We start from the raw sequence: 23330 nt of genomic DNA, 5'->3' as shown, positions 1-23330 counted from the left end.
GAGAGAGCCGGGGCACCTGGGTGGCTCAGTCAATAAGCATCTGCCTTTGGCTCAGGTCATGATCCCAGGGTCCTGGGATCGAGCCCCGCATTGGACTCCCTGCTTGGCAGGAAGCCTGCTTCTCACTCTTCCACTCCCCCTGCTTGTGTTCCCTCTCTCGCTGTCAAATGAATAAATAAAATCTTAAAAAAAAAGAAGAAGAAGAAGAGAGAAAGCCAGTTATTGTGTGTCTGCTGATGGAAGAATATGACAGTATTTATGAGATACTCTTGCCCAAAAACCCAAACCTAAATCTGAGCAAGCCTCTGTATCTAACAATTAGTATGTAGGAAATAGAGGGGATGTTAAATGATGCCATAGATAGCCAATCAGCAAAACTCAGAAAATGAAAAATTCTGCCAGATTTTCAGGAAATTAATTGGAAGAAAGAAAAAGAAGGGGAATCCTATAGATTAAACTAGGTTCCAGGAGGGAAAAAAAGGATGCAACTGATACTATACAGAGTCTGGAAAACTTCTCAGCAAAAATGACATCATCCTAAATCTCGTTGCAGTATGACCTTATCCTGATTCAGACAAATTATTTTTAAAATTTGTGAGACAGTCCATGAAATGCGAACACTAACTGAATATTTTTATTATATTAATAAATGTGAGCTTTTAAAAAGTGGGTTTAAGGGACATAAAAACTAAATTCAATGTGTAGATCCTTTTTGAACCCCAATTTGAGGAAGTCCACTGTAAAAAACCATTTCTGAGCTAACCGGGGGGAAATTTGAACACTAATGGGATATTTGGCATTAAATTATTAATCACTGTCAATTTTAAGTATAATAACGATATTATAGTTATGTTTTTAGGAGCTCTTTTAGAAACTCATACAGAAATATTTATGAATGAAAGAATATAAATAAGTTCGCTTCAAAATAATCTAGAGCAGTATGTGAGTATGTTGTGTGAGGAGGAAGAGAGACAAAGTATCTTAATCTATATTTATCTAAAGCAAGATTGGCCATGTGTTGATAAATGTTGAGGCTGGGTGGTAGGTATGTAGTTTATTATATTATTCTCTCTACTTTTGTATATATTTGAAAATTTCTAAGATACAAAGTTAAAAAAAAAAATGTTCTCTTTCTTCCACCCACCATCTCCAAAGACATCACTGAAAATGATTCTAAAAGATCTCTTGGGATCCTAGAAAATTATTTTTAGGTGACATTTCATTTTAAAAAGGGTGCTATTCTGATGGTTGTAGTCTATTATACACCATGGGGCTGTCGTGTCAGTGAGATGTCTTTGAATCCTGGAGGGTGAGGTTGATGGTATGGTTGCAGCATCAAGGAATACAGTGTGCTGCCCAGCCCCTGTTCTGAGTGTTTCTCTCGTGTGTTACAGATGCTGCTAATGGAAACAGTAGCCATGGTGGGAAGAGCAGTGCATCCAGCTCCACTCCAGTCCGCCCAGGGAATTACTCTTCGTCACCAAGACCTAGCTATGCATCCGGAGACCAAGGTACAATATCCATCTTAGAGTTTTGAAATAATGCACCTTAATTATGGAAGAAGTGCTATGGAGTTTGGAATGATGAATTATCTGACAGTGCACTCCTAATTTTTCCTTAGCTTCTCATCCAAGGTTTTGAAGGTTTATGATTGGTGTGAACAATAATGGTTAAATATCTTAGTGATTTACAAGGATGAGCCTAGCTAGAAAATAATGTTGAAACAAATGTATAAGGAAGTGTCTTGAAAAACCATGAGCTTTGCTGACCAGAGTACAGCGATCAAGGTTCCTCCTTATTGCGTGACCCTGAGCAAATCTGAGCCTTCCTTTCGCCAGATACAAAATGGGTATAACAATATACTTATCCTACAACTTCACAGTGTTGTTGATGGAATTAAATGAAATAATCTGGGTAAAATTGTGAAAGGTAAAACAGCGTACAAATGTTAGGTGGTGTTGTTAGGGTGACTTTTTCTAACTTTATCTTTACCTCTAGAAGAGTGGCTCAAACTTTCTGAGTATAATCAAATTAAAGGCTCTATGTTACTTTGAATTCTCTCCTTTCTTCCACTACTAAGGACAAGGCTCATCTTTCTTTTTGTCTTCAGCTACCATGTTCATTTCTGGGCCACCAAAGAAACGACACCGGGGATGGTATCCTGGGTCACCTGTCCCACAACCTGGTTTAGTTGTACCTGTTCCTACAGTTCGCCCTCTTTCAAGAACTGGTAAGATTTCAACAGAAGATGGATTTTCAGTTTTCAGTTTTTTTGAATTAGCAGAGGTATCTTCTACTCCTATTCTTTTCCTGAACCTTTGAAGATAAATTTCCTTAACCAACCATTGTGTCCAGTATTATGTAAGGAAATTTAGCATAGCTGGTATTTTGTCCCCATCACATCTGCCTTCCCTAAAAGTGCATGTGCTATCACAACAGATCTTAATTGACCACCTGGCTTTGTTTGGAACCACAATATCAATAAACCATTCTTTATGTAGGGCATGATGCTACTAACCCACTATCATAGGGCACAAATGGGCTTGCTTTGCCATTTGTGGTGTTAGACATGTTCTCCTGTTATCTGGTTCCTTTTATTTCTGGCCTGGATGGCTTAGTCTGTGGCTAGAAACCTGAAAAACCAACTGGTTCTCTTTTATAATAGCCAAGCCATGGCCATTGGGTACCTACTGGTAAATGTTTAAATGCTGGTCTACCTTGCTGTACTAAGCACCGACAAATGTAAATAAACCAATTCTAAGGCATAAATGGGATTCTTTAAAAATTTAAGTTTGTTTAAATAGTTTTAAAGACTACATAGTGATGCTGTATAAACAAAGAATTATGCCAATATGTTACTGTGTTTGCCTCTGGATAGTACTGATTAATGATGAGTTTATTCTTCTTCATTCTTTTCTATATTTTTCAAATTTTCTATGATGAGTAAATAAACCGTGATAATTGGGATGGGGATGGAGGGAATTAAATACAAAACAGAATCCAAAAGATTGCATGTGGAAAAACAACTAGAAGAAAAAACTAGTTATCTTCAGATGGTGTGATTATGATTGGGGTTTTTTCCTTCTGTTTTTCTCACTCTTAATTTTATATAATAAACATGAATTACTTTAATTAAAAAAAAACAGTGAACTGTTAGGCTTCTAAAACTTCTCTATTAAAAGTATTAAGACTATGTTGATTTCAATGGTATTTCATTTAGCTTTCATGTCTAATCCTTCTTGTCAAACAACTTTTTTTCCAGAGTCCCTTTTATCTGCCCCAGTTCCACAGACCCCATTAACTGGAATTTTACAACCTCGACCCATTCCTGCAGGGGAAACTGTAATTGTTCCTGAAAACCTGCTGAGTAACTCAGGAGTTAGACCAGTAATTCTGATAGGTAAGGGAAAGGAATTCCAAGTTGCCTGTGTCTGCTGGGATCTGAGACTGTTTCTCCATTTCAGTGTTTGTGTATTTATCCATATGTTCATGTATATCTTTGTTCATCCATATATTGATTTTTTCAGCTTTTATCAGTCAGGTCACTCATGCTGTTAAGCATGTGACTGGGAGTAAGGGAAAGTCTTTTGCCCACAGGGAGCACTGTTTTTAGTGGGGAGTCTGTCATGTAAATAAGTACAATATAGTGAAACTTGAGCTAGTAGAGGTTCACAACCAAGAACTCCAAAAACTCAAAGGAGAAAGAGCTTAACTCTGCCTGGAGGGAGTCTGAGAAGATTTGTCAGAGGTGATGTTTCAGCTGGGTCCTGAAGGGAAAAGGACGTTCCAGTCAAAAGGAGCCAAACCACAGAGAAAAGAAACAAGCTGAACCAGCTTACAGGCCCACTTTGGGAGAACTAAGAGGTCCCAGAGTTGCATGGGGAAGCGTTGGTGAATTGCTCATCTTTACAGAGTCTGAGTCCTTCCAAACTGTAAGTGGAGGTATAGAAATTTAGAGGCCCCTAGAATCCAGGACTAACTTAGTGTTTTTCAGACCCACATCAAGAATGACCTTATCCGGGGACTATCCTAGGTCAGAAGGAGACTTCCTGCTTTACCTCTGGGACTAAATAGTTGGGGTGTTTAAGCCCCACTGGATCTTTAGGGTATGTCTATATGGGGTGTTACCTGCTTCTTTGGGTTGACTTGAGCCTACAGACATGGATGGTTTTGCTTCAAGTCCTGTCCTTTATCAGGCTGTCCTACCCACTGCTCCTGGGCCTATAGGCACTGGGAGAATCCCAGTTGTTTAAATTCCATATGGTCAGGACCTTTTTATTAAACATTTGAGTGGTGTGCATAATGGAGCTAAGCCTTGGAAAAATATGTAGAACATGGGAACCCTTTGGTGTCGGCCTTTTAGAAAGTCTCACAGAGGGACTGCCCCTGTTTTTAACCACACCACCAAAACAGGGTATATTTTCAATATATTTTTGTCCTATCTACTTCTAAGATAATTTAAGGCTATTTACCGACATTTGAGAAGAGAACATAAAAATAACTAAAATAGCATGAAGGGTAGGAACCTGCAAGTACCTGTGACTAAAAGAATATTGCTGCTCATCAGTGAGTTTGTTAGCTTCTTAAAATGTTTAAGAAAACCTCAGGAAATGAAATAATGTTATTGTGGTTTGTTATCTGGCTTCTTATGTGGAAAGAAACTTGATCAAGAATTTTATTGGAAAATATTTTATCATTGCAGTTTTGCCAAAGGACAGAGAGATGTTTTGCAAATTTTCATCAATCCTCTGTGGCAGATATATTAACATGTCCCTTCTGTGGGAAACAGAGATGATATCATCTGAGTCTTTTGCTTCCTGTTCATTTGATTTAATATAAGGGTAGAATTTGGAAGCATCTGAGGGAATTCCCTAGAATATTTGAGTGATTTTGTTTGGCAGCCATCTCAAAGGGCAGGAAGCTTTGTTCAGCATCTTTGATCCTAGTTGGGCATGCGTACCTGGTTGGACCTGAAAAAGAAATGTTGAACTTTATTGACCTGCTTCTATTGGGGCAGGCTATGGCACTTTACCCTATTTCTATGGAAATGTTGGTGACATTGTTGTGAGTCCTCTGCTGGTGAATTGCTACAAGATTCCACAGTTGGAAAACAAAGATTTGGAACACTTAGGGTTGACTGGCAGCCAACTCCTGAGCGTGGAAAACATGATTCTTCTGACGATACAGTATCTTGTGCGGCTAGGTAAGCGATTTTCAATAATTATTTGGTGGTGATAATTTTTATTCTTTTTTGCATCATGCTTTTTTCCTTTCTTTCTTCACTTTCTCACATTCATCCACTTGTCCATCTCTTACTTTACCCTTTTCATTTCTAATATTCCTTTCCTTCAACCCTACCCTCTATGACTGTTCCCTTTCTTTTCCCATTTCTTTCCTACTCCTTTCTGCCATTTGCCTTCCCTCCACCTCATTTCTGTATCTGACCTCCCTAGCTTCTCGCTTGCCTCTGAGTCCTAGAAGAGGTAAATTGCGCCACCTAGTGTCCAGTCTCATGATGGTCCTAAGGTCTCCAGAGTAGTTCATACAGGCAGAACCGCAAAGGGCTGGGCCATGGGCACACTCCTCCCTTGGGGAGTCTGGTCAACCACCCTTCCGAGAAAGTGCAGCTGTCATCTGGAATGCAAATGAGGCCATTGCCTTAGACAATTATTTTACAGTTTTCTACTTAGCCTTTTTATCTTGTTTAGCCACTGTCCCTACATCCATTTTTTTTTCTTCTCCAGCTACACCCCTTTGATGTAGTCCCATCATGTTTTCCTTCATTGAGGCAGTATCTGTGGACCTTCCTGAAAGGCTCTTTAGGCTGTAGGGTAAGGGGGATACATAGGTCATGAACCCTTCACTTCCTCTATTTGGTAAGTCCTCCTGAGCTCCATAGTGGGTGTATGCAGGTGCCCTGACAATCCTGTCAGTGGCTCAGCAACATTTACATTGCAATGTCCTTTATTTTGCAAACTGCAGAAGGTCATCTAATATGCAGCCTAATTATACACTCACTTTAGGACTTCAAGCCACTGATTTACTTAGGAAAATGCTCAAGATGTAAAATTATACATAAGAAATTTTATCTGCGCTCTTGTGAATTATTTTAATGTTTGAAAATAAATGAAGTGTTAAATAATGAATATACTGGGCTAAACAATGTTAAAAACAAAACAAAAGCTTCAGCCGGCCAGATTCAGTCTTTGGACCATCAGCTAGCAACTGCGGCTGTAAGGCTTGGTGCCCTGAGAATCTGAAGGCCTGCTTTGACATGGGCTTTTGAAACTTGCAAGGCTTCGGATATCTCACAAACCACTTTGATGATAAACCTAGGACTTGCTAATCATGCTGATGAGTGGGTAATAAAATTATAAAAACCACCTGTGTCTGCAGCTCATTTGGTGTCATAATTTTAATTGCTACATACACTGACTTCGACTATATTCCGAGATCTAAAACCAGCTTCTCGATGCATCCAGAATTCATAAAATGAGCCCGCATAGAGTAATGCTATTGGCAAACCAAGCCAATCAGTACAGCATTTTTTTTTCAATAATAACAATTTAAAATATCAAAGTCTTAAGTTAATTAAATGAACTAAATGGTCAAAACAAAATGTCTCTTCTCAAACAACTAAAAGCTCTTATCTTAAAAAGAGAGAAATCTCCATTCAATTAGACCTCTCTGCCTGTGGGATCAGTTCTTTCTAGAGTTTTACTGACAAGCAATTAATATATCTCTCAATGTGCAACATGAATGGCTATTTCTTTTTCTTTTTTTTTACCTAAATTTTGTATGTGAGGACAGCTCTTCTCCTCAGCAACTTTCTTCTGGTGTCCTTGAGTTTTTGTTTGTTTGTTTGTTTTGCCTCCAAAGGTTTTGAAGAAGGCAGCAAGAACATTTTTTACATATGCTATAGATTAGAGATAGACTTTTAAAAAAAAATCCAAGCTTTTAAAAGAACAGGTCTAATACTATGATGGCTCACTTACCTGGACATAATAGAGAAGAAGAAAAGCAAGATTCTTCAGAAGGAAGAGGCCTTTAACTACAGTTACTTTAAAAATAAAACAAACAACAATCTGTTATTTCACAGCCTGAAAATCTTTTGAAGTAGAAAGTGAAATCAGCAAATCTGGTGATTATTGGAGGGCTCTGGGTCTGTTGGAACTTTGTCTCTTCTTATTAAGGTAGCCCTATCTGAAAAGCCATAAGAACTGATGCCTAGGCTAAGCTGAGCTACTGGAGATCAGCAGTTGATGGGGGAAAAATTAGTATTATCAAGCTTGTGGGAAGCGGAGAAAAAGCTCCTGCAATTTAGCCATAAAGGCTGAGGATGAAGAAATGATGGGAGGTGATTGGAAGCAAGGCATTTTGCTCTCTTGGCCTCATTTAAACTTTGATACATTTTCCTCTATTTCTCAATTCTTAACAGTAATCCAGTCAAAACTCTGTAAAGTTAGTTTTGAGGCAATGGAAAAATGCTATGAACATGTTTCATAATTTTATATTCCCAGAATACCTTTAAATTTGAAATTGATTATGCTGAGAACATGTTACTCAATCATGGTTTGGAGCAGTCTATGGACACACCTATTCAGGCTTCTGAGCCTTCAGGTCTATGAGAGGCTGTAGGGAACGGCAGCAAAGCTGCTTGCTTTTGAGCTGTCATTTGTTCTGATGAAAGGAAGCTTTAAATGACAGCCACCTTCCCTTCATCTCATTTGTACTGTGCATTTGTATAGTCAGGGCAAAATCTATACACTTGGAGCTCACTACCTAGCATGTACCTAGTGACCACTAACCATGATGCTAATTTGATAAAGCAAAACGAAGACAGAAGCCTTGGCGGCTCCCAGGTGATAAGAAGGCATCCACCTCCCTCTAGCAAGTGACTGGGTAGGACATAAGAAATAGGAACACAACATAAGCATTGCAGGGTTCTTGCCCTCTTTCCATGGATAGCAGAAAAAACTCTGAGGGGATTTCAGTCTCTCTCCCTCTAGCCTTTAACCAATCATGGAAAAACATATTTTCTCCAATTTAAATTATTTTTAAAATATATAATATTTTATTTACTTTTCCATATCCTGAAAATATAACTAAACCTTCATTTTCTTACTTTCCCAGAGAATATGAGAGGGGGCCTGGGAGGCCACTTAAATCCCTATTGAGGAAGGAAAGGTTTCTGACTCACTCAAGCTGCCTTCTCATACAGAAGTCCAGTCCCTTAAACCTGTATTCTTTCCCAAGCCCTGGGTTCTGAAGTTGTTGCTTGATCTCAGGTCACAGACACTGATGGGTCTAGCAGAGCCTGACTTTCAAATCTCAGGTCTTCACAGCAAAAGAAATGACTGAAGAGTGAAGTGAGCATAGTCTCACTGGTTTCAATTTAAACTAAATGTAGTAGGAGTTCATTTGAGTCACTTGGATGTCAAACATTGACTTGCTTGTTTTGTCCTAAAGACTGGTTGAGTTTCTAAAGAGAATCAGAGAAACAAAATCCCCCTAATCCAGGGACTGTAGGTCACCCATATAAATTTAGCCATAACCACAGCTGGAGGAGAGGACCAAATGCCATCCTTAACAACCCAGAATGCTGGGGAATAGCTAGATGACAGTGACATTCTCTATCGAGGGAAAGTATGAGGCTCCCTAAATATAAATTAGAAGTGAAAAATAGTTAAACTTAATTTTGTTACGGACAGTATTCCTAAAATTAGGTACAGAGACAATACATTAAAATGTTTTTCAAAGTAGCGATAGATAAAATGAGAAATGAGTAAAACCTGAAGTTGGTTATATGCCAGTAGGTTAACTTCTTCCTTCATGAGTCATTAATCGTGTTGGTAACAATAAGTTTAACAATTCAACAAATATACCACCTTCAGTGACCATCCCCTAAGGCATATAGTGGAATTGATACTGACTCGGAGTTCATCCTCTTTTAAAAATAACAAGATTAGGGCACCTGGGTGGCCCAGTGGTTAAGCGTCTGCCTTCAGCTCAGGTCATGATCCCAGGGTCCTGGGATCGAGTCCTGCATCAGGCTCCCCGCTCAGCGGGGAGTCTGCTTCTCTCTCTGCCTCTCCCTCTCCCCTGCTTGTTCTTGCTCTCTCTCTCTCTTTCAAATAAATAAATAAAATATTTAAAAAATATATCAAGATTAGCATAAAGGAGAACAGAAGCCGGCATTTGTTTTTAATATTGACACAGAGAGGAGGTAATTTCACAATGGAAAATGGTTAGCAGGAACTCCATGCTTGTGGCCACAACAGGAAACAGCTCTTTTGCCAGTGGAATACGGTGGGCTTAGAAGGACTACACACTAGCGTGTGTGTGTGTGTGTGTTTCTCTTTTCTGGCTGTGATTTTTTTTTTTTAATTCTAGCTGTAATTCTCTTCAATTTAGGTCCTGATCAGATACCCCTCAGGGAAGAATTTGAGCAAATCATGCTGAAAGCTATGCAGGAATTTACTCTGAGAGAGAGAGCCCTGCAGATGGGGGCTCAGTGTACACCTGTGTCACCGGGACAACTCCCCTGGCTTGCGAGACTAGTCGCCAGTGTATCTCAAGACTTGGTTCATGTGATTGTGACCCAAAACTCTTTGGCGGAGGGCATTTCAGAGACATTGAGGACTCTCAGTGAAATGAGGCACTATCAAAGACTACCAGATTACGTTGTGGCGATTTGCGCATCAAAAATCAGAGGAAATGAATTTTGTGTGGTGGTGTTAGGTGAGTAATGTTTTGGGGTTTGTTTTTTTTAACCCATTCATTTAATTATCTGTCCATTTGAAAAATATTTGTTGGGTGTTTCAAGCATCCGTGTAATTAATCTCTAGTTAATTGCTCCCATTTGTGTTCTTCCTCCTGATTTTAACTTTTGTTTTTGTCCTCATATCACATTTTTGTAGCCCTTAGTTTGGCTGGTGTCCCTGTCAGCTGGTTGTGGGAGAATTATTTCAAAGCAGGTCCTAGTAACAGATACCCTTGTCTCACGTAACTTCCGTCCTTAAAAGGCCCTGGAAACGTTACCACTCTAGCATGTGATAAAGCCATTGCCACAGGTGGCCTAAGCCAGTGAATCAAATCTGCCAGGAAACTTACCTCATGTGTTCGACTCCTCACTGAAGAGGATACTTAATGTTGTAACATTGACTCTAAAGAAAAGGTTCAGAAAGTTGGAACATTACAAAATGCGTTTTTGTTTCTTGTGCTGATTTTCTGTCAGGCACCATCATGAGTAGCCAGCCATCTGGACTAAATTTGCTTTTTTCCTCTCTAGTGATGGTTCTCACCTATTCCTACCAAAGAAGCCAAGCCCCCTCACTTTGGCAAAACCTGCCTGCCCATGTCATAAATCTTTTTCAGAAATCTTCATCAGAAAGTATAATACATTAATTTTTCAAATTTTCATTTGTAAAAACAACTAAACACCATACGTTTGTGTTTTTAAGACCGGTATTCATAATGACCATGCAAACACAATTTTAAAGGTCTTTCACATTCCTCCCTAGTCTTTAAACACATGTATAGTATGTTTTCACAGTTACAAACATAAGGTATATCATTTTTGCCCTTGATCATCTAACATTTTATTATAAACATTTTCTTTTTAAAATAGTCATTTTAAATGCTGAATAATTGTCCATCTTTTGATGTGCCATAATTTCTTTAACCAAATCCCTGTAGTTACATGCTTTTGTTTCCAGTTTTTGCTGTTATAAATCATATTTCAGTGAACATTTATTCACTGGGTGCATCACCTCCTCTCCCTCTCTTCTTCAGGTCAGCATCAGTCCAGAGCTCTGGCAGAGAGCATGCTCACCACAAGTGAGTTTTTGAAAGAAATTAGTTATGAGCTCATCACAGGAAAAGTCAGTTTCCTGGCATCGCATTTCAAAACCACATCATTAGGTGAGTGGTTGTAGGATTCAGCAATCCCGCCAGCCTCTAGCTGTGTGATTTTCTGAATTTAGCCCGTCAAGGAGATGAGTGTGGAGCCTTAAACTCGCCTGCTGACCTTCCCTCACTTGGAATGGTTTATCCTCAGTATTTTGTTACTGAGACAGCAGGGCGTCCAGAGGAGGGCACACGGGCACTAGTATGGAGGGCCTCCGCTCAGCCACAACTTAGTGGTGTGACCTTGAGAGAGATTCTGCCACCCCGGATCTCAGTTCTCTAATACGTCACATGGAGATAGAACGATCCCATCCTGCCTGCTCTGAGCATTATGGAGGTCAAGAGAGCTACACCACGTGAAAGCGTGTAAATCGTAAGCACAATACAAACGAGGGTGGCTCTGGCTTTAGAGATGCTGCCGCGGACATGGCCAAGTGTACACTCCACCACGAAAAGCTGGCTGACTGACAAATCTTGATGAGAACCCAGCTTAAGGGCCCAGTTTAGAGACTGATAGAAATTTATCGTTCCTTGCAATCTTCTTATCTCCACTTTATTATGTGATAGGTGATGACCTGGACAAGCTGCTAGACAAAATGCAACAGAGAAGAGGAGAGAGTGTGGTTACCCCTTTCAATGGAGATCTTAACGAGTGTGTGTCAGCTCAGGAGGCTGCTGCTATGATCCCCACGCAAAACCTGGGTAACGTCACTTCAGACCAAAAGGAGGAAATAGAAGCTAAGTCATTCTGACGGTTTTGAGGTCTTGTGTTTAGAGTCACAGACTGTGACAGGCTTTTCCTCATTATCTACATGATAAATATGGCTCAAATTAAAAATGCCTTATAATGGGGTCTGGGTCCAACACCTTGTTCTTAGTAGATGTCTCCTAGAATTAAAATCAAAGTTGAAGACTTTATGACAAGCAGACTCTCTCTCGCTCTCTCTTTTTTTTCCTCAAAATTTCTGGGGTCCTTGGTGTACTCTCCTTAGCTCCACCAGGTATGCCCAGAGAGCTATTGGTGCTCTCTGAGGGCTACAAAGAACTGCAAAGAATAGAAAGAATGTAGAATGCAGTCCGTGCAGGGCTGCTGGCTCTCCACACCCTTCATTGACTCTCTGACATGTAAAACACACATCATCTCAGGGATAGCAAGGCATCCCTGGCAGATAGCACAGCAATACCAAGACATCGTCTGCCCTACAAGCTTCCAGGATGCAAAAAAGGATAGTGGGAGGGGAGCCTGTGTGGCTCAGTCAGTTTAGCATCCAACTCTTGATTTCGGCTCAGGTCATGATCTCAGGGTCCTGAGATCAAGCCGGGCATCAGGCTCCTGCTCAGCGGGGAGGCTGCTGGAGATTCTCTCCCTCTTCCTCTGCTCCTCCCCACACCGCACCCCCGGCACACTCTTCACTAAAATAAATAAATAAATATTTTTTTTAAAGGGGAGGATGGGGGCACCTGGATGACTCAGTCAGTTAAGCCTCTGCCTTCAGCTCAGGTCATGATCCCAGAGTCATGGGATCGAGCCCCGTGTCAGGATCCCCACTCAGCAGGCAGGCTGCTTCTTCCTCTCCCTCTGCCTCTCTCTCACTCTCTCTAAAATAAATAAAAATCTAAAAATAAATAAATAAAAAGGGGAGGATGGTGGGAGCAGGACTAGGGAGTTCCATCATTAGATTGGATTCCTTTATGTTCAGATTTCTTCCCCAATTCCCCCATTTGATAAGGACAATATAGGAGAGCACTGAAAAAAAGAATAGGACAAAGGGTAGACATCCATAAAGCTGCTGCTGACAGCCTTCTAGCCTTCCCTTACTAGGAATGTGTCATTTATGTATTAGGATTGCCTCAGCAATAGAAGTAGCATGGCTTGGCATTAGCTCAGTCATAAAAACAAATTCGAATGCATGCAATATTTTTTTTTTTTTTTTTAAGATTTTATTTATTTTTTTTAGAGAGCGAGCGAGAGAGAAACAGCATGAGAGGGGAGAGGGTCAGAGGGAGAAGCAGGCTCCCCACTGAGCGGGGAGCCCGATGTGGGACTCGATCCCAGGACCCTGGGATCATGACCTGAGCCGAAGGCAGACGCTTAACCATCTGAGCCACCCAGGCGCCCCATGCAATATTTTTTTTTAAGTAGGCTCCATGCCCAGTGTGAGCCCAGCACAGGGCTTGAACTCACCACCGTGAGTTCAAGACCTGAGCTGAGATCAAGTCAGATGCTTAACCGACTAAGCCACCCAGGTGCCCCCACAATAAAATTTTTTTACCTCTACACTTTATTTGATGATAAAGCAATCACCTGGATGATCTAAAATGTGTTCATATTATTTTTGAATTATTAACAAAATTAGAATTTAAAAATTCTCAGAGTACTTACAGATTTCCACATTCATATCCTTGATTCCCTGTTTAAGAAACATTGCTTAAAGATACATTAACAGTTCCTCGAAGTTCAAAATTTGCTACGTTAAGTTCTTCAAAGTTATGCTATCATCCAGGTTAGTCCCCACCTATCTAACCTATGATATGAAAGAAATAATAGCCTATCAAAAGACAGATTTATTTTCATTGGTAATCTTTGTGGGTCAAAAAACATTCTACTATTAGAAGTTGCAGCTTTAGGCTTTTCTAGTGGGTTCTCTCAGCCACTTGTATAAATCTCCACTGTCAGGGTTCCCTGTGGCTAGGGTACTCTGACCACCATCTTTACCTTGGCCACATTGCAATTTGATTTAATTTGATTTTTTTTAAAGATTTATTTATTTATTTGACAGAGAGAGAGAGAACAAGCAGGGGGAGTGGCAGGCAGAGGGAGAGGGAGAAGCAGGCTTCCTGCCGAGCAGGGAGCCCGATGTGGGACTCAATTCCAGGACCCTGAGATCATGACCTGAGCCGAAGGCAGGCACTGACTGAGCCACCCAGGCGCGTCGTGCAATTTGATTTTAGAAACATTAATTAGTGCAGGTTAATTGGAGCCTTGTGTGTTCCAGTCAAACTTTCACCTGTGTTCCTGATAAAAAGCAGCCTCGTAAAGAGTATTAAGTGTTGCCTGCTCAAGGATTCATCTAAGCCTGTCTAGTTAATTGTGTGTGTGTGTGTGTGTGTGTGTGTGTATGAACGTATGAGATTGATTGCCTGGTTATAACTTGTAATAAAAAGCCACTGGCATGTTTAGAGTGGGCAGTGTTCTTTTTTTTTTTTTTTAAAGATTTTATTTATTTATTTGACAGAGAGAGAAAGCACGAGCAGGGGGAGTGGGAGAGGGAGAAGCAGGCTCCCCGCCGAGGAGGGAGCCCGATGCGGGACTTGATCCCAGGACCCTGGGATCATGACCTGAGCCGAAGGCAGACGCTTAACCGTCTGAGCCACTCAGGTGCCCTGGGCAGTGTTCTTTTAATGTATCACCTCTCGAGTGAGCAGCTGGCCCTGTTACGAGCCAGGCCTCTTCAGATAATATAGGAGTCAGCACCGGAGTTGGCACAACCACCCACCACTGCCCAATCATAAGCACTGGCAAGTCAAGTGGGAAGAAAGGTGAAGGGGTGTGTCTGTGACCTGTGTTATATAGTCCCTGGGGAGAAGAATTTCAAATCAAATGTTGCAACTGACATGTTAGAAAGGAAATGTTTACTGTGGTGCTGTCCAGAAAAGTGCAAAGGCATTCAGCATTAGTATGGTTACAGCATCAACTCCTTCCCTGAATTCGGTCTGGGCTTGGGCTCCTGACCTGTGCTGATAGTCCTAAAGAACACTGGAAACTCTTGCTTCGCCTTTCCAGAGATGGGGAAGTCCCAGCTCCCACTGTGAGAATGTCGTCTGTCCCGACATTTCTGGGTGGGGGAGGGGTGTTGGGTAGTGACCTGTGAGACGATCCGTCGATTTTAAAAGAATATATTTGTGGGGTGCCTGGGTGGCTCAGTCGTTAAGCGTCTGCCTTCGGCTCGGGTCATGATCCCAGGGTCCTGGGATCGAGCCCCCATCAGGCTCCCTGCTCAGCAGGAAGCCTGCTTCTCCCTCTCCCACTCCCCCTGCTTGTGTTCCCTCTCTCGCTGTGTCTCTCTCTGTCAAATTAATAAATAAAATCTTTAAAAAGAAAAAAAAAGGATACGTTTGTAAAATTACCGCATCCACTCTTGATCACATCCTTTCAGCCAAGTTTTCAGAGAAAATAAGCAATCTATTAACACCCAACAGAGAGTGAGAATAGAATGCTTGGTATGGAGCATTACCGTGTGTGTATGTTGTGTGTCCCCCATATGGATTCATAGTGGCCATCAACAGAAGTGAATTAATCTTGTTCTTATGACTTTTTTTATTTTAGATTTAGATAATGAAACCTTCCAAATTTACCAACCACAGCTAACGGTTGCCAGAAAACTCTTATCCCAGGTGTGTGCTATAGCCGACAGTGGCAGCCAGAGCCTAGACCTCGGCCACTTCAGCAAAGTGGACTTCATCATCATTGTCCCAAGATCGGAGGTTCTGGTCCAGCAAACTCTTCAACGGATTCGACAATCAGGTGAGACTGAACTTTCAAAGAAGACCCTACGGCGATCCAGCCTTAGATTCCCTCTGCCTCTTGCTTTTGCTTAATCCAAATGTTTACAGGACAATTCCATCCTTTTTTACAGTAATACAAAATCAGAAGAACACTTTAAACATCATTTTAAATTTATCTGTAAGTTTTCTCTCAAAGTACTCTGACCATTTTCCCTCCTACGTCAAGGGTAAATCAATGTGCACGTTGCCTGATACTGTTAAGTCTGTGATGTAATTTGTAGACTAGAAACTGGTCGTTCATTTATGAAGAGAAATTTTTTCAAGTCAGGGATAGCCCTGCATAGGGTGATGGGGTGTGTGCCACCTGAGCTCCTTGTATGGCTTGGATAGGTCCCATTCTCGTAGGTGGCTTCTTAGATATTTAGCACACTACCAGCACATTTTCAAACTAGAAACCAGATCACCATCCCTCATGTGAACAATGATAACACCTCCTTAGAAAAATACGAAGTTATGGGCACCTGGGTGGCTCAGTGGGTTGAGCATCCAACTTTTGATTTCAGCTCAGATCTTGATCTCAGGGTTGTGAGTTCAAACCCTGCTTTGGGCTCCACACTGGGCAGGGAGCCTAGTTAAAAAAAATACAAAGTTAGAATTTCTCCTAATGACTTTCTAGAATGAGTATGGAAGAAAAAACATTTTTCCCAGAAAATGGAAAAAGGTAGGGAGCAAAAATTTTAGAAGTCTTTGGTAAATAATGTCCTTTCCAAACATAAAATTTGCCTAGAATTAGAAGATGCAATAAATAATTCAGAAAACTGGGACAGCTGAAAACGTTTGCATTTGTAAGCTAGGTTTGAGAAGGAAATTACAAATGTCAAGTTGCTTCTGAGTACCTTAGCTGAGAGAAACACACACACACACACACAGGTTTTAACTGGAGGATAAATCTTTTTGCCACAGTAAAAATTTTTATTTTCGGGGCGCCTGGGTGGCTCAGTCGTTAAGCGTCTGCCTTCGGCTCAGGTCATGATCCCAGGGTCCTGGGATCGAGCCCCACATCAGCTCCCTGCTCCGCGGGAAGCCTGCTTCTCCCTCTCCCACTCCCCCTGCTTGTGTTCCCTCTCTTGCTGTCTCTCTCTCTCTCAGAGGGAGAAGCAGGCTTCCCGCCGAGCAGGGTGCCTGACACGGGGCTCAATCCCAGGACCCTGGGATCATGACCTGAGCCGAAAGCAGACGCCTAACAACTGAGCCATCCAGGCGCCCCTAAATAAAATCTTTTTTAAAAAAAAAATTTATTTTCAATATATTTGAAAACAAATAAGAGCTTAAAATATAGTTTATATGTAAAAAATGTAGTTTATATGTTTCATACCTATGATACAGTGCTCCTTAAACTTTAGTACACATATAAATCACATGGGGATCTTGTTAAAATGCAGGTTCCTCTTAGTGGGCCTGGGCGAGCTCATTTCTTTTTTTATTAATTGAGGTATAATTGACATATAACTTTGTATTAGTTTCAGGTGTATAGCATAATGATTTGATAATTGTATATATTGTGAAATGATCACCACAATAAGCCTGGCTGACATCTGTTACCATACACAGTTGCAGAATTTTTTTTCTTTTTCATTTCTTGTGATGAGGACTTTTAAGATTTACTCTCTAAGCACCTTTCCAGTATGCAATGCAGTATTGTTAAATATAGTCACCATACTGTACCTTACATCCCCAGGACTTATTTATTTTACAGCCGAAGTTTGTACCTTTTGACCACCTTCACCCATTCCCCACTACCTAATCCAGCAACCATCAATCTCCTCTCTGTATCTGTGAGCTTCTTTTTTGTTGTTGTTTTTTAGATACCACATGTAAGTGAGATCATATGGTATTTGTCTTTCTCTGTCTGACTTATTTCAGATTCTACGTTTCTAACAACCTCCCAGGGGATGCCAATGCTATTGGTGGGGATCTACACTTTGAGTAGAACACTCTAAAAGAAATCTTCCATTGTTAGTTCCATGGGCCAAATGAGCTGAGAGACAATAGATTTTTCCCTCTTTGCATGTGACTGACACATGTAGTCTTTCCATACCTTCTCGAGACCCAAGTGCCTGGGAAACAGTGCAATATTTTTGTAGCTCTAAATATTTTGTAGCCTCTAAAATTCTGAATGACTTACAAAATGACCTATTATAATAAGTTATATATATAATAATATTATAAATATTGATTTATAGATGATTAGCCGGAGAAAGTCAGATGCCTTCTCTTCAGAGCTCACCAGAGTGAGTTCTGGGCTTTCTCAGCTACTGGCCATTTCTGCATTTCTCTCTGCTCCCATTGTGGGAAATGGATAGGTTATACTTGTACCAAACACACACCAGATTTTTTTTTATGGATTTTTCACTTCCTTACCATGGAGGGAGTGCCTTCTCTTATAGGTGTTTTATTTCTACCAATTGGCCTTTGTGGCCTTCCTGAGTTTGTGATCTGATATCTGAAATCATGCTTGAGCAAACACATCATAGCACCTGTTTCAAGTGGTGAAATCATCCATGGTCAGCAGTTGTGCTCTCTGCAGAGCCTTTTCCTGAAATAACCTCTTGGTGACCTATACTTTCACCTTTCTTAATAAATGCAAGACCCTAAATAAAACCCTGCATTTTTGACAGATGAAGAAATTGTATAGGTCCTTCTTTTGTCCTTCTCACTGCCCTTTTTTCTAAAGTGAGAACTGTAAGATTATAACTCCTCAGAAAGATACCAGAATTTGACCAATGACATAAGCTTGGAATCCAGAAAAAATCCATGTTAAAGACAAATTTGGAAAATTCAAGGCAAAGCATATCTTAAAAATTATTCACATCTGGCTTTGACATACATACTGAATTTTATGCTGCAAAAGCAATCACTTCTATGTATTTAAAAATAACTTTGTTCATTTTATTATAAAAAAAAATTAGTTGCATTCTTTATTTTAAAAAATAGAAGAACCAAAGTAGGAAAATTTAAACATTTATAATACCACTATTCAAGGATAACCACAAATGTTAAAAAATGACTTAATACCTAGCAGGCTTCTTCTCTGCCTATGTCTGTTTTTTCACCTGACATTATAGTTTGCACATTTTTCTATATCATTAAAAGTTTTTGTAAGCATCATTTTTAATAAATATGTAGTATTCCATATCATAATGGCACCAGAACTTATTTGCTTTAATATTTAAACACCTTCATATTCTTGGAACACGTAACAATTGATAGTAGAAGAGCAAGCACATTTAAGGTGTAAAGAGAAATTGTCCACAGCAGAGTAGTAAGCAGACATTATCCACGAATGGAACTCAACATCAGAGCTATGCAAGTAGGAAGGATTCTCAAGAAATCATCTGATTCAGTTTCCTTCTATTTTACCATGTTACTCTATAGGAGAGCTGCATTTGCCTAAGGTCACAGAGAGCAGTGTCTTGGGGACAAGCACTGCTTTTTCATTTCTGCACGCCTTGTGCCGCATTTGTGCCTCTCTCTAGCCAGGTGCAAGGAGGTGCTCAACTAATGTTTGAATGAAGAGCAGGAGGGAGGAAGGGGGCGGGATAGAGGGGAAACCAGTGTCCAAGTGCTCTGCTTTCTGGTTCTATTTGCCTTTCCCTAAAGGAAGCGTTTCGGCAGCTAGTTGGCCAGGAAAAGCACCTGGCAGGGAGAAGTAGCCAGGGCATGCAGAAAGGCCACATCCTTGGCAGCCATTGCGTAGCTGAAAGAAAAGGTAAAAACAGAAACCATCACGTTGTGCAGACTCAGCTCTAAGGCAAAGGATGTGATACCTCAGCTCACATTCTAATTAAGGAAGGGAGGCAGAGAGGAAAAAAAGAAAAGAAAAAGAAAACATTATGGAAAGAATTTGAAGGTTTAAAAATGAAGTGAAAGGGATTGAACATTTTTAAGTTTGCCCAAAATGGATTTGTAACTGCTGGAATGATCAATGGAGAAGCAGCATAAGGAATTTTTAGACTACAGGAAATACTTCTGTTTTAATGTCATTTTTAACACCTTTTATGTGGTAGTGTAATTCTTTTAATTCTAAGGAGACCCCAAATTCTATAAATTGGAACACTAGGGTAGCAGTGTGATCAAAATGCAAGCCACTTTCAATTCAAGGTGGTTGAGGTGACAAAAGGAGGTATTAGTGATTGTCCATATTTTCCACCTTTTTTAAATGGTGTCTGTGGGGGTCCCCAGTGAGTGGGAGCAGATTGGACAGTTTCTGGTCTTCCTTGTTTTATCATGCTCAGGGAAGTGACACAAATCTGATGCCTCAGCACATGCCTGATTATATAAGAAACAGAAATATTTCTGTCTGCTGATATGTGGGTAGCTTTTTCTATCCATATAGAAGTAAAGAGGTTTTAAGGAAGTGGGAGAGATTAGGAGGGGAAGTGAAGAGATAGTGGAAGACATTTTCACTTTCTAAAATAGATTTTCTTGGTCTCATCAACCTCATACCACCTTGTCAGTCACCTAAAATTTTAATAGAAAAAAACTATTTATTGGGCAGTGACAGGCAGCAGGGAACAGGATCCCAGAGAAGAAAGTACTAGGAAGCTACTCTCCTGAGGTGGAACAGGGGAACACTAGAGATTCATTTGTACAAACACAACAAGTACCTAAAGGTAACATTCTTAAAATCAATTTCCAACCACGTAGTTAGCTGCCCGGTGCCCAACCCTGGTATGCAGATGTTGGTATTTGGCTCCCAGCCTCTGCATCCCAACCTGTCATCATCTAGAGGTGCTGCCTATCCACCCAATATCCTAGCTTCTCAGGACCTTAAGCTCAGGATCCTAGCTTCTCACCCATCCATACTCTTCTGCAACTGCCTACTCCATAATCATATCCCAGACCCTGCTGGATCCCGGAATCATCCATCCCAATATCCCCAATGCCGGACCACAGACTTTCTTCCTACATACTCGCAGTGTTGGGCACTATGGGGAAAGAAAGTCAACCCTTCCAGCTGATGCCATCGTAAACTCTTTTTCAGCTCTCTAGTTGGATTTCTCCCATTCCCCATAGTGGCTGGCTACTATAGACTCTGTTTCATCAAAACTTAAGTCTTCATCCTTCTCTCTTAGCAAACGACCATGCCATGGACTTCTCCCCTTCCCCACCCCCAAAAGAAGAAAACGTCAGATAACAACTTCCTGCTTCCAAATCTAAGAACCTAACTGCATACACACTACCTTTTCCCCTTCCCTCCTGATCAGGGAAAGAGCTCTATGTAAGCCTGACTCTCCCACCTTCTCATTCTCATGGACCTCACACTATTGATTATCTCGTAACTTCCTTCCTGGGGCTCATTTCATCCATTTAAACCTGCCCCCACTCTCTCAAAGATGAAACAAGACTCTGTTAATCCTACCTAACCCTCCAGCTCACCCTCCTCTGGTTAACTGCCAAACTTACTGAGAGAGTGGTCTATTGTTAGCTTGTTTCCTCAGCTTCCACTCTCTCCTCAACACTCCTCAACACCCATCAGCCTCCACTTCCCACCCCCACCCTTTTAGGATTCTCACCACTGTTACCAATGACCTTTTCAAGCCTTATCTGAACTCTTGATAGCACAGGGGACCTCCATCACTTCCTTTAAACACTGCAGTTCCTTTGGCTTCCAAGACACATTCTTACCCAGCTTTTCTTCCACACCCTCATGCACCCAAGTAGCCCCTGCAGTGCATCAACCCCAGGGCACTCAAAGCCCTGTTGTGGCTATGAGTTTGTTAGTGCTCTTTCTCCACAACTAGAAAGTAAAATAGTCAGGGAACATCTCTGTCTATGGATGGCACAGCAGACACTTAATAAATATTTGTCAAACTGAATTTTTGTAATGTTTTGTTGAATTGAATTTTAAGTTAAAATCTATTTTAAAAGGAACCCATCGAGGGCACCTGGGTGGCTCAGTCGTTAAGCGTCTGCCTTCGGCTCAGGTCATGATCCCAGGGTCCTGGGATCGAGTCCCACATTGGGCTCCCTGCTCGACGGGAAGCCTGCTTCTCGCTCTCCCACTCCCCCTGCTTGTGTTCCTGCTCTCGCTCTCTCTCTCTCTGTCAAATAAATAAATAAAATCTTTAAAAAATAAATAAATAAAAATAAAAATAAAAGGAACCCATTGAAGCAGTATTTGAGATTTGGTAGTCCTCTGGCAAAAACAAATTTGGTTATTAAAACCGTATTTCATATAATGATAAATTATTGAACATTACTAATTACATTGAAACTAATGATGTACTACTATATGTTGGCTAATTCAATTTAAATAAAAAATGAAAAAAAAAAACCCGTATTTCAGAAATCTACTTTGGCTATAAGTAAAGGCCTTCAATGTGTGTGTATTGGGTGTGTCTGTCAGTCACACAGGGCTCTGAAGTAGTATCTATGTGCTCAGGACACTGTTCTTAATGCAGGTCTAGTGCTGCTCTCTTCCTTCACCCAAATAAACTACACAGTAGTATAGATTCACACAAGTCTGCACCAAACCCAGATTAAAGAATTCCCTCCAGGAGGAGGACAGAAGGGAACCAGCTGGGCCACCAAGAGACAAAGGAACCCAGTGCAGTGAGCACTGAAAACAATCAGTGGGGATTTTAACCAGCTATTTCAATTGGAGGTCATTTATCTGCTGAAAAGAGATTGCCAGGGTGAAGGAATGCCCATTGTTATCATAATACTTAAAAACTCAGCATGCTCTAATGATTTAATATTTTCTTGATTTTCATATTCTTTTAAGCAGTACAACCATTTTTGCATACCAGAACTTTGGAGAAATTAATTCCATCCAAAGAGAAGATGAACAGTTAAAACTGAGAGTAGTTTTATTTTTCTTTGAGATATCTTCTTGATGAGAAGAGCAAGAAATAAAAATTAGAAATAAAAAATTTAGAAATAAAATTCTGTGTTAAAAAACATCAAGGGATAAGAACATACAAGCCAGGGGCGCCTGGGTGGCTCAGTTGGTTAAACGTCTGCCTTCAGCTCAGGTTATGATCCCGGGGTCCTGGGATCGAGCCCCACTTCAGGGAGCCTGCTTCTCCCTCTCCCTCTGCCCCTCCCCACCGCTCGGGTGCTCTCTCTCTCTCTCAAATAAATAAATAAAATCTTTTAAAGAAAGGAAGGGGGGAGGGAGGGAGGGAGGAAGGAAGGAAGAAAAAAAGAATGTACAAGCCAGATGCATTGTTCTCTCCAAACAAACAGCAGCATAGTGGGGCATTGGTTTGATTACTGGGTCATCTTTAACGATATCTAGATGTTTCAGATTTCCCTGATCATTATCAGTCTGATGTGATATTCAGGCTGATTAGCTACTTCTAGTGATGGATGCTGGCCACTCATTCAGACTTTCCATCTTTGTGGAAAGGTGTTTGACATTGGTGCTTATAAGGTATTATGGACTTGGTGTATATGTTCTTTTTTTTAATTTTTTATTAACATATAATGTATTATTTGTTTCAGGGGTACAGGTCTGATTCATCAGTCTTACACAATTCACAGCATTCACCATAGCTCATACCCTCCCCAGTGTCCATCACCCAGCCACCCCATCCCTCCCACCCCCCCTCCACTCCAGCAACCCTCAGTTTGTTTCCCAAGATTAAGAGTCTCTTATGGTTTGTGTCCCTCTCTGTTTCTGTCTTGTTTCATTTTTCCCTCCCTTCCCCTATGATCCTCTGTCTTGTTTCTCAAATTCCTCATATCAATGAGATCATATGATACTTGTCTTTCTCTGATTGACTTATTTCCCTTAGCATAATACCCTCGAGTTCTATCCACATCATTGCAAATGGCAAGATTTCATTTTTTTGATGGCTGCATAATATTCCATTGTGTGTGTGTGTGTGTGTACACACTACATCTTCTTT

At 40.7% G+C, this 23330-nt stretch overlaps 1 protein-coding gene across 1 annotated transcript in view; it reads left to right on the top strand.

Moving 5' to 3' along the window:
• GREB1L (GREB1 like retinoic acid receptor coactivator) overlaps positions 1 to 23330 on the top strand; it is a 246342-nt gene that overhangs the window by 172626 nt on the left and 50386 nt on the right. Inside the window, exons 9-16 of the mRNA XM_081802542.1 lie at positions 1395 to 1511; positions 2111 to 2230; positions 3263 to 3400; positions 5018 to 5203; positions 9415 to 9741; positions 10795 to 10923; positions 11476 to 11610; positions 15236 to 15495. Coding sequence (XP_081658668.1) covers positions 1395 to 1511; positions 2111 to 2230; positions 3263 to 3400; positions 5018 to 5203; positions 9415 to 9741; positions 10795 to 10923; positions 11476 to 11610; positions 15236 to 15495 — 1412 coding nt within the window. The remainder of the gene's footprint in view (positions 1 to 1394; positions 1512 to 2110; positions 2231 to 3262; positions 3401 to 5017; positions 5204 to 9414; positions 9742 to 10794; positions 10924 to 11475; positions 11611 to 15235; positions 15496 to 23330) is intronic.

The sequence above is a fragment of the Leptonychotes weddellii genome, chromosome 13 (assembly GCF_054177405.1).
Source record: "Leptonychotes weddellii isolate Sample4059 chromosome 13, ASM5417740v2, whole genome shotgun sequence".
Lineage (NCBI taxonomy): Eukaryota > Metazoa > Chordata > Mammalia > Carnivora > Phocidae > Leptonychotes > Leptonychotes weddellii.
This window is presented reverse-complemented; position numbering and strand designations above follow the sequence as displayed.